The 11497-nt window shown below is 39.5% G+C and overlaps 2 protein-coding genes across 9 annotated transcripts in view; one reads left to right on the forward strand and one right to left on the reverse strand.

Moving 5' to 3' along the window:
- The window catches only part of LOC109858126, a 154989-nt gene extending 145149 nt beyond the window's left edge, over positions 1-9840 (forward strand). For 6 of the 8 annotated variants that reach the window (XM_020435078.1, XM_020435081.1, XM_020435085.1 and 3 more), the window contains 18 exons: positions 3036-5177; positions 5282-5537; positions 5689-5777; positions 5899-6009; positions 6161-6242; positions 6353-6460; positions 6527-6697; positions 6831-6922; positions 7067-7177; positions 7392-7614; positions 7697-7824; positions 7950-7997; positions 8083-8147; positions 8218-8483; positions 8603-8839; positions 8931-9072; positions 9164-9378; positions 9481-9840. In XM_020435078.1, coding sequence (XP_020290667.1) covers positions 3036-5177; positions 5282-5537; positions 5689-5777; positions 5899-6009; positions 6161-6242; positions 6353-6460; positions 6527-6697; positions 6831-6922; positions 7067-7177; positions 7392-7614; positions 7697-7824; positions 7950-7997; positions 8083-8147; positions 8218-8483; positions 8603-8839; positions 8931-9072; positions 9164-9378; positions 9481-9740 — 4746 coding nt within the window. In that variant the 3' untranslated portion in view covers positions 9741-9840. Of the gene's footprint in view, positions 1-2070; positions 2135-3035; positions 5178-5281; positions 5538-5688; positions 5778-5898; positions 6010-6160; positions 6243-6352; positions 6461-6526; positions 6698-6830; positions 6923-7066; positions 7178-7391; positions 7615-7696; positions 7825-7949; positions 7998-8082; positions 8148-8217; positions 8528-8602; positions 8840-8930; positions 9073-9163; positions 9379-9480 lie in introns of those variants that run through there. The other 2 variants (XM_020435082.1, XM_020435086.1) reach the window with 2 other exon arrangements.
- Positions 9841-10122: 282 nt separating this feature from the next.
- Positions 10123-11497, reverse strand: part of LOC109858122 (polynucleotide 5'-hydroxyl-kinase NOL9) — a 5422-nt gene continuing 4047 nt past the window's right edge. Inside the window, exon 9 of the mRNA XM_020435066.1 lies at positions 10123-11274. The gene's annotated coding sequence lies outside the window, so the exon portion shown is untranslated. The remainder of the gene's footprint in view (positions 11275-11497) is intronic.

An 11497-nucleotide genomic window follows, 5' to 3' on the forward strand; every position in this document is an offset into this window, starting at 1 on the left:
ATAGGAGTAACGTAAAATTTATAGAATTAAAGGTTCAAAAGAGGAGTAAATGAATATAAGTGTCAAAGTAGGTTTAAATAAGCATATTGGTCGGTTAAATAGGTTCAAAGTATCTTCAAAAGTTTGAAAGTAGCATCAAAATTTCGACTCGGGAACCCCCCCGCGAGAGACTATTTAAAGGGCGATTCGAATCTCGACCGCGCCACCGGCCTCGATTCATTTATCGCTCCTTCGTGCTCGTTTCCGCGCTCGGAAATCCTGAGGCTTTCGGATTAGGTCAATTTGACGTTCATCCGAGATTTCTTCGTTTCTCTTCGACAACCTCAGCGACGTAACTCGGCAAATTAATGGCGAAGCAGTTTAAAGGAAAACGTACGAACGCAAGAACAGACGTCCACTCGTTAGATGTAACGGGAATTATTACACATGCGCCGGAATAATCGACGTTCACGTGTGCAAAAGTGTTTCGTCACAAAACACAATGAGAGACACGGCGGCGGGAAATATCTGAAAAATGTGTGCAAGATGGTATCTCTAAATAACAGAAGAATGGCACAAAAATGTGTGTGTCGAAAACAAATAAATTACCTTCTAATTGAGAGAGAAAGAGAGAGAAAAAGAGAGAGAGAGAGAGAGAAGTCGTAATATAAAAGTAGAGAACAATGTAAAACTAAATGTGGTGCAACATATACGCGAAATATGCGCGAACGAAAAATAGAACACGAATGCGGGAGTTTCTGTTTCACTTTTCTCACGATTTCTCGCGGTTCGTCGAATCGCTTTAGGGTAAAACCGCGTAATTCGATGACTGATACCGATTGCCGCTCGCCGCAAAATGCAACGTTTCCCAAATTAATGCAACTGTTGAATAACGAACAATCGACACACGATCCCAACACGGCTGCTAATTTTGTTTGCGTAAAACTGCTAATGACGAGCTTCCCATTCAACAGGTCCGACCGCGTCGCGCGGAACAAAACTGGCCTCTAGAAGCACGTTTTAGAGGCGCCACGTGTAGCACGTGCGCGTCTTCTCTCTCTCTCTTTCTTTCGCGCTTCCCAACGCGAATTGCTATTTAAACAGCTATTCAAACGCGAGTTACAGTTTACAACTCGTGTGTGCGTTTGTTCGAATAGATGTTCGCGCCGCGCGCGAGACACGTCTCTTCCAAAAATAGTGTGTCGTTTGGTATACGACCGCGCGTCGTCGACGCGCGGGTGACCCTTTTATTTACGGGCGTACGTCGAGAGAGTTATTTCTTTTGTCGGCGCTATAAACGAAATTATTGTGTGATTCAACGGCGCGTGCACGTCGGTTACATTTTTCCCAGGCTCTCTTATATTTTATTTTATATCGATTTGATATTCAGAATAAGACGTTCGAGCGCGGACACGCTGCAATTACTGTAGAATGGCAGGGTGGAGCAGAAGGCGGTTTTCAGAAGGGGAGAGCCGCGCTCCACCGCCGCTGATATTGAAATATTTATATACGCCTTACGCAAGCTATTCGCTTTCTTCTTGCGTCTCTCTCTCTCTCTCTCTCTCTCTCTCTCTTTCTCTCTTTTTCTCTTCCTCTGTTGATGTATAACTTTTTTACCGTGACTCCTCACCCCGATGCGATGCAAACATAGAATTACATCTGTCATCACTCATAATTTCCCACTTTTACCGTATCTTTAACGCTGAAAAATGCAGAATCGATTCTTCTGCAATTAACCCAACTCCGGATGAAAAAAAAAAAAAAAAACAAGTTTATTTTACAAGTTTTTTTTTCATGTTTTATAAATCGAGAACACTTGAAAAAAAAAAGAATTATTTTTACCTCCCTCATTTATTTAAAAATGTGTTGCGCCATCTTTCCTACATTAGAATGCGGAATAATATATAATTAAGTGCTGGCGGCTATTTTCGTGTGAGTCCCGGCGCCGCGTTGCCGCAATTAATGCGCTAAAACACATTGTCAACGCGCGGACAAGGGCGTTGCGCGCGCGTAACCTTTGTAACGGACATTCATTTTGTAGCGCATCTACATTTCTTATGACTTCATATTTAATTCAGGTGTTGGTAGACTTCCGGGAAGTATTACAAGGAGACTTCTCCCCGGATGGAGGAGTACGCGCGCCAAGTACGGTAAGGTACGTGTGCAGTACGTCAGCGAGAATATATAAATATAAATGTTTGCGTTGTGAGCGGAGTATTACTCCTGCGATCAAGAGCTGCTCGGTGCTCGTTCGTCCCGTTTCGAGTTGCAAGAGTGGCTTCGCCACTTTTCTTCGCGCATTTTTGAGAGATTCGACACGGCGCGGCGCGATATGAAAACCGCGTTTACCGCCCGTGACAACGCGCTCGCCCTGAGGGGACAAGTTATGCGAAGATGAGGAAGAGAAGAAAGAAGAGAAAGAGGAGGACGAGGAGGAGAAGGAGGAGGAGGAGGAGGAGGAGGAGGATTAATTTAGATTTAATTTTAATCAAGCACCCGCGACCCCAATTTGTTTCCCTTTGAGGCAACATTTTTGTCGCACACACGCAAAGAATCGTGCGCGCGCGCAAACTTTCCGCGAGAGATGCGCCGCCCGTCTCTCTTTCCGCGCGAGACGATGGCTCTGTCAATGTTGCGAGTTTACGTTTTTCCCGTGGGAAATCTGCTCACGGATGCGACGCGATCCAATACATTTTCTTTACACACTTTACTCTACTCGTAATTACGAAATAAGCAAACATCCCGGATTATGAGAGAGACTCTTCGCGTCGGACCCAGCTGATGCAATTTCGCGCGCGCTCTTTACTCTTGCGTACGTTCGATCATTCTTAATTGTGTCACGAGCGACACGATTTTTAATTTTAACGATGGTTCATGTTTTCGAGCACGAAGCCGTGAGTGTGTGTGTGTGTGTGTGTGTAAGTGGAATAATTTTGATAAAATACAAGAGAGCGACATTAAAATTATAAGAAAAGTAATATGATTAGATGACAAATATCGTTGTGTTGCGTACCTGTACTTTGAGAATTTAAAATTTTTGTTTTTTAAATTTTCAGATATTGCAAACTTCCAATCAAGATGAGATAGCGCAAGAAAAGGTGGCTACCGTCTGGTCTCTCGTCAACGCCGTAGACATGGGTTTGGTATCTAAAGAATGTTCGCTGAAGGATATTACCATCACGAGTTCCTGGGACGAGGATTCTGTTCAGAAGGAGATCGAGTCGACAGATGCCGAACCTGCCGAGTCTCAATCTTTCGAGACGAACGTGGACAAGGATCAATTGATATCAGACCATTTGAATATGACGTGGCCATTTGTTAAACGCGAGCGAATTACTTTAAAAGTGAAGCGTGTGCGAAAACGAGGTAAAAAGAAAAAGAAGTGGATAATCAAGCAGCAGAGAAAACCAAAGCGTTCGGTTTGCAAGACTGTTGATGCTGAAGAAGAAGAAGAAGAAGAAGAAGAAGGAGAAGAAGAAGAAGAAGAAGAAGAAGAAGATGCGATAAAAGATTCCCGGAAGGTCGGGAGAGTGCCACCGTTACCGATCGCGTCGACGGACAACGTAAATGCATCGCCGAGATTATCGTGGAATAACTTTTCGTTGACCTCGCAAACGCAACTTCACGTCCGGTCGCCGGAGCGCGATGAGCGCAAGAATCGCGAGCGTTCGTCCAAAAGTTCGCCCAAATCGACCGATGCGGAAGACGAGAAGAATCAGCGAACAACGTCCAGGATGAAATCGAACGAGATCCCTCGAATAGATTATTCGCAACTCGGATACGCCAAATATTTCACGTCGGCCGGTCGTCGTCAAGTTGCAACAAACCAACGAACGCGGCAAAGTCGAACGAAGCGGTCCAAGTATCGCCGTAACATCAAGAACGTCGATAATAACGGTCATCTTCGAAATTACGAGCATCGCGCTTCGAAAGACACGACGTCGGGTCAAAACAACATTTCCACGAACGACGAACGAACCGCGAAATTCGCGACAACCTCGAAACGCCCGACGCGCAAAGTCAGTACGCGTTTGTCGTGGCGTTACAGAGACATGTACAGTTCTAGTGCGACCGAGAATTCGCGAAGGACAAAATCCGCGTCGACCGTTCTCGAAAAGAATAAAAGAACCGGAAAAAGAAGAGGGAGAAGAAAAAAAGAATCGGAGATCGAGGATACATCCGCAAATGACAATTATAATTCTCATCGAAGATCCCGTAATTTGAGAAAATCTTCTAGAGATACGAGAGGTAACGACGTTATCGGTGATGCATGTGACGACGCTACAAAAGCAATTGTACAAAAGGATAGCGATTTTAACGCGGAAAACGAGTGTTCGAAGGATAATAGCACGGCTCAGAGAAGAAAGTTTAAATTTCTTTGGAACAAAATAGCCCGCTCGATCTTGCGGGATATTTACGCGAATATCAATAAGGACGAAGTGTTGAAAGCGATTATGAAAGACTTCGACGACGACGATAAAGAACCCTCGGAGGAGTCGTCCTCGCAGACGACGGCTGAAAATCAGGACAACAATCTGCAGGAGAACCTAGACGAAAATTTTATTCTGTACGCTCCCACGTTGTTCGATTGGGAAAGTAACAACGACCTTGATAAAGCGAACTCGTCAATTCAGGATTCGAAACAATCGTCCGAGCCGTCCGCTGTCGAGGCCAAGAACGACTTGCCGACTGCAAAAGACGCGTCTCATAAAAAAAAATTAAACGGGTCGTCGATTGATTGCAAAGTCGCCGGTAAAACGACCACGGCTTATCAGCACGTATTCGACGAATATAGCGATTTCGACTCGCCGAGATCGTCTCTGAAAATAAGTGTCGACGAGAACTGTAGACAGAACGACAACGACGATAACGCCGACGACGGTATTCCCTCTTGGCGTCGATCATCTATAGCCGAGATCTGTGATAACGAGTCTGACAGTAGTGCGCTAATATTAGCCCGAAAAATTATCGATAGCTCTTTGTCGGAAGACGAAAATTCTAACAACGATGAGGACAAAGATGACGAAATAACAAATTCTACCACGGACAGGAGCGAGGATACCGATTCCTCGTTTTCCGATAAATTTTCAGACACGGACGGGGAAAAATGGAGTTCCGTCATCAAACGTAGACAGAGAAGGAGTAGAAGATCGACGGTAACGCGAAGTGCTACAAAGGATGATAGAAGCGGTGCCAAGGTGAGAGCGGGTACTATAACATTCGATTGCGAATCTCAGTCAGAGGTTCAACTACGTGAACGTTTCGCTGCGATAAATAAATAACGCACGTAATAATAATTCAGGTTCAAAGTAGTATTAGAAGAAGAAGAAGTAGGAAAGATCACGATGGGGAAGCAAATTCAACAAGAGGCAAGAAAGATGACAGCGAATTGAGTTCAAAGCAGGTAGTCGAAAAAGATAACGATTCGGGGGAAGACAGTGATAAAAGAGTATATTCTCTGCGAAGAGTAACGAGAACTGTAACGAAGACGGCAGTTCCAAAGAAACAATATCCTGTTGGTAGACTAGTGTGGGGTTCCTGTCAAGGATGGTGGCCAGGTATATGTAGGATAATCGTTGTTTGTTGTGCAGTTGATTGCGCATTAACGTGCTTGCATGTGCCGTCGCGGTTATGAAAAATTCAATTCTCACTTGCGCGTTGAAATGTCATCTCTCTAAAGTCGAAACATATTTGACTTTATCTCCGCAGCTCTGATTATAGACGCCGGACATGTCGGAATGCACACTTCTCCCGGCAAGTTTTGGGTATTTTGGATCGGAGAATCCCAAATATCATCGGTAATTAATTTAAAACAAAACAAAAATGTTCTCTCCATGCGTTTGAATTTCTTCTCGAATTATAAACAGACGCAACATGTGTGTAAAAAAAAAACAAAAACTGTACCCTGCGTGATTTCAGCTTAACGAGAAAACTCAGATACAACCGTTTTCGTGCAAATTGGAGCAGCGATTGACGCAACAGTTTCGTAAAGATAAAGAACGGTCACGTGCCATTGACGCGACTATACAGGTTTTTTTGATTAAAACACAAAAATGTCCTCAAAAATATTCAGACAAAAATAAGATTATAACGAAAATAAGAATTAACATATGTATAGAAAACTGAAACAACAACAACAACAAAAAAACACTACGTTGTGTCATTACAAATTAACTTTTAGATGCTCCGCCAACATTTTGAATCGCCTCTGACAAAGCCTTATTATGATTGGATATTACGGAACGTATCCAGACTGGAGAGATGTAAGTCACGAGGATCTGTGTTAAATTATTTAAAAAAAAAAAAACTGATATTTGACCGAGTGAGCGTGTTGTTCGTTACGAATAACTTGAAAAATTATTTGGTGCGACAGTGGATGACTTGACGTTTTACCCGTATCCGAAGTATGTGCAAGAGAAACTGGATATCTTGAAGGAAAAGAACGCCAAAACTACTCAGAAATACGTATCAAAACAGACAAGTATGTCTCTTCTATTTTTTATTTGAATGTTCGCGCAATACCCTAGTATCGCACGCTTCTCCGTAGGTTCTACGGAGTCATCACCGCCGAGAAAGAAAACAAATACCGAAAAACAGAAAGAAATGAAAGATGAAAAACCAGGCTGGAAAGAAATTGAGGCGGAGCGTTTGCCTTTACAATACCAAAATCCCGGAGTAATAGCCTGGGCGAAAATCGCCGGACATAGTTGGTGGCCTGGTACGTTTTCAATGCGCTTGTTGTTTTTTTCTTTATTTGTATTTCTTTTCCGTTGATAAAAAAATGTGTCGATTTCAGTTGCTTTTAAGCAAAAGACTCACGAAGAATTCCTGTTTCTTTTTTTTTTTTGCAGCAATGATTATCGATTACCGCGATTGCAGTTTGAAAGAACCCAGTTTTGGTTGTCAATGGATTATGTGGTATGGCGATTACAAAATTTCGGAGGTGATAAGTTTTGTTCTGTAATAACACTCGAATTTGAAAAAAAAAAAAAAAACACTTTTTTCATACAATTACATAATTCTTTTCTTTCGTTTCTTTTTTTTTGTGCAACGTTAAGCGCGATTTTCATATTTTATATTCTTTAAGGTACGTCACCTTGAGTTTTTGAAGTTTCACAAGGGATTGGAAAAGATGACCAACCACATTAAAACTACGGTTAAACCATCTTACCGGGAGGGTGTGCTTCAAGCAGCAAAGGTAGCGGATGCTATATCTTATTTGTGAAATTATTTACATCTCACATCTTCCGCGCGCGCTCGCGCGAGAGGACAAATAATTTCACAAATAATTCTTCATTCGATATCGCGTGACGTATATTTATATGATTGTATTGTATTTATATTGAATGTATGAATTTTCTGTTGAAAAAAAAATATCCACAAATCTCTTCCACTTGAATCTGACTTTTTAGGATTATTGCTCGCGTTTAGGATGCAACACGGATAACTGGACTTTAGATAATGTCTTTGAATATTTTTCCAATGAGAATATTCGCGTACCATGTAACGAATTACAAGTTTCAGACTCTAAGAAGGTGTATGATAAGTATTCCGATGTCATAGTAAAACAAATCAACGAACTTAAGTCCAAGCCAGACATAGATGACGATCGGAAGAATGAGATAAAAACGAGCGGTGAGTTTATTAGTCCCGTAATCTTTCCCGTGCAGATCTTTAATAAAACAATCTAATTTGTGATTTCTCTCGATTTTATTAGATGCCTGGCGTCGTGTGGCAGCGGGAGAAGTTGCTATAGAAAAAATATGTCTAAGATGTTTGAAGTTTTTTAAAAGTAAAATGGACGAGCATCCTTTTTTTGTAGGATCTCTATGTAGAGAATGTTCGGTACGAGATAAAAATCGCGCGTGTTCTAAAATTACGCTCGTTGAACTAGCATCTTTTTTTTTGTATCGATAATTAAGAGTTAGGTGATCAAAATTACTAGCAATGACGCTTATTTTGTGTTTTAGGACGAATTTAAACCGTGCATGTTCATAGTGGGCAACGATGGCAAGTGCGTAAGTACTCAATTGTTCAACTATTTCGTCAGTAATTGAAGATCACAATGATTCACATGACACTTCGTTACACGTGTGATTTCAGTTCTATTGTACAATTTGCGCCTCCACTGGTACTGTCATTATGTGTGATAGAGAAGAATGTCCACGGTTAGTACGCGTGAAGTAAGATTGCATCAGATGAAATGTATTTAATTGATGCGTTTTTAAATTTCCACAGCGTCTATTGCACAGCTTGTTTAAAATATTTGTTGTGTCCAAAAACATACGACAAAATGTTATTGGAGGATCCGTGGCACTGTTTTCTGTGCACTGAAAAATCCGAACACTTGGCAAAAGGAGTATTGCGTCCGCGATTGGACTGGAAAACGAAATTCATCGGAATGTTCCGTACCGCGTCTGCGACTAATTCTGACGTGGACATTCCAGATTCTCCGGAAAAGAGACCCATACGTGTGCTGTCGCTCTTCGACGGCTTGAGTACTGGTGAGATGAATTCCACGTTTATCTTCATTTGTTTTCCTTCAAAAGTATGCTATTTTATTAACGTGAAAACGTAAGCATCTACACACACCTTGTCTACTTTCGTATGTTATAATTATTAGGTCTGCTGGTGCTGTTGAAATTGGGGCTCGAGGTGGAGGCTTATTACGCAAGCGAAATTGACAACGACGCCTTGATGGTCAGTTCTTCTCACTTCGGCGACCGTATCACTTATCTGGGAGATGTAAGAGGCATAACGAGAGAGAAAATTCAGGAGATCGCACCGATCGACTTGCTGATCGGTGGTTCGCCATGCAATGATTTGAGTTTAGTCAATCCGGCGCGATTAGGTCTCCACAGTAAGTAACGACAATTAATTAATTCTCGTCTCAAACATATTGCTCAGTAATTTTATGCACAAATAATGTTTTTGTCAATTTAATTTTATAGATCCAAAGGGAACAGGTGTTCTATTTTTTGAATATAAGCGAATTAGAAAATTGATAAAAAAGTATAATAAAGATCGCCACATGTTCTGGCTGTTTGAGAACGTCGCCTCTATGCCAACTCAATTTAGATTGGAAATTAATAGGTGAGTTGAAGTTCTTGTTCACAATAGAATTGCGAGTAATTCTGACAACGACAATTTTATAATCGCGCGGAATCACTTTGTTTACTTGCAGACATTTAGGACAAGAACCCGATGTCATAGACTCAGCTGACTTCTCGCCTCAACACAGAATAAGACTATACTGGCACAATCTTCCTTTTAATCCTTACATGCCATTGTTTCACAGACAGCAAAATGTGCAAGATGTGCTCACAAAAAACTGTCATCGTCACGCTCTGGTGAAGAAACTCCGCACTGTTACAACCAGATCAAATTCTTTGAAACAAGGTATGTTCTATAGAAGGGTTTTTTTTTTTTTGTTAATAAGTTCCGATGAAAAACTTCTGTCGAGAAGAGATTGGCAAGAGTTTTTCTTTCTGTTTGTTTTAGGAAAAGGAGAGTGGAAACCTATTATAATGAACGGTCAATCTGACTCGATATGGATCACTGAACTCGAAGAAATTTTCGGTTTTCCTCGACATTATACGGATGTGAAAAATTTATCGGCCACAAGTCGACAGAAATTGATCGGCAAATCTTGGAGCGTGCAAACACTTATTGCCATATTGCGACCTTTGTGTTCCTACTTCAAGTGCAATGAAACTGAGATGAGCTTATCCACCGAGAAAGAAGATACCTTAACTTCTTAAAATAGTTTTACATGTATAAAACAACGGTAAACGTACCGTGTTTTAGCAAAAATTGTAAATCTACAAAATCTATTTTCAAAAATATGATTAATCTGATATTTTTCAATATCAAGTTTTCACGAACAAAAATTTGTAAACTTTTTGTCAATTGGACATGTGTTTTGCACAAATTTATACATACTGTATATGTGTATAAGTATACATACTATATATGTAAGTGTATATATAGTATATATAATTATATGTATATATAAAATTACACACATAAAAGAAGTTATTACAAAAAGTAACATTATATATATATATAAAAATTGAAATACAATATACTATTGTGATCTCTATATAATCATAAAACAAATAAGAAAGAAATATTTACTTTTTGCAATAAGCTTCTTTTCCATTTCTTTCCATTTGTAATTAAAATATTATACAGAGTGTCTGAAAAATGTTGACCAAACCGAGACGTGAAGGTAGATTGAGTCAATCTGAACAGAAAGTCATTTGCCACTTTGCAAAATTTGCAATTATTTAACAAATGTGAGCGCGTGGGAAGCAAAAATTCGGACTCTGTATGATTTTTAGTTGTAAAAAAATGGCTTCACATGCAATCTCCTAATAAACAAGCAAGCGACGTGTGACTCGACTTCTTGTGATTAGCTGATTGTCACAACCGAAAATTATACACACCTAAAGGGTCCGGACCATCGCATTAGGTATTTATTAGGTATGTATTAATTATTTACACGTATTAATCAATAACATATTAATTAATACCTCGATAACTTGCAAACAAATAGAACATGATTTTTCGGTTTAGATTAATTCAATCTAACTTCATACTTTGACTTGATCAAAAGTTTTCAGACACCTTGTATAAATAACATCATAAAAACACTTTGTAATAATATCGTTCGAAGAAATCCATCTTTAAAAAGAGAGAGAAACTTATGAATGTTTTTTTATCTATTGAATTGTAAAAATAACATCACGTGAGACAATAACAATAATGAGACTAAACTTAGAAGCAGTAATTTAATTTTGTCCAAAAGGCAAAATTTAATGCGTTTCGGTTTTGTGTGATAAAACTCTCATTTAGATCTCTAAACGTTTTATTAGATCAAATGTTTTTTATTACGAATTCTTGTCATATTTGTTTCATCTTAAAATATAGCGATATACGAGTTATTTTCTTATAGATATAGAAAACAATATAAAAGTTTTATTTCCTTATAGGTATACATAAACATATCTCTCTTTCTTAAGTGTCAATGATGTATACATAATAAATTTGTACATTTCTATGTTATATCACTTGTTACTGACCTCTTTTGCAACAAATATCATACTGAATTAACAGCAAGTTCTTGAGGTAGTTCGGTGAAGACATCTAACATAATAAGTCCAACTATATAAAATGTGTTATATCCCTCGAATATATATAGTACGTATTTAGACACGGAAAATAAGAAAAATTGATTTCCCAAATCATTGTGTGTCTGTGTAATGTTGTGCACAATTGTATGGTATGTATATACCCAGCAAACAATTTCTGTTTTTGACAATTTCGGCTCAGACCGTGGCAACAGAAATTGTTTGCAGAAATGCTACAATACGGAAACACTGCCAAAACTGTTAGCACACAAAAAGAAAAAACGCAACAACTTTGTTGGCAATATACATGAGAGTATTGCGGTCAAAACGATTCCATGTATGTCAGTGAAATTGACAACAAATAGATGGTCGATTGCAAGCAGATC

Source organism: Pseudomyrmex gracilis, unplaced genomic scaffold (assembly GCF_002006095.1).
Source record: "Pseudomyrmex gracilis isolate BER0280 unplaced genomic scaffold, ASM200609v1 scaffold_189, whole genome shotgun sequence".
Taxonomy (NCBI): Eukaryota; Metazoa; Arthropoda; class Insecta; order Hymenoptera; family Formicidae; genus Pseudomyrmex; species Pseudomyrmex gracilis.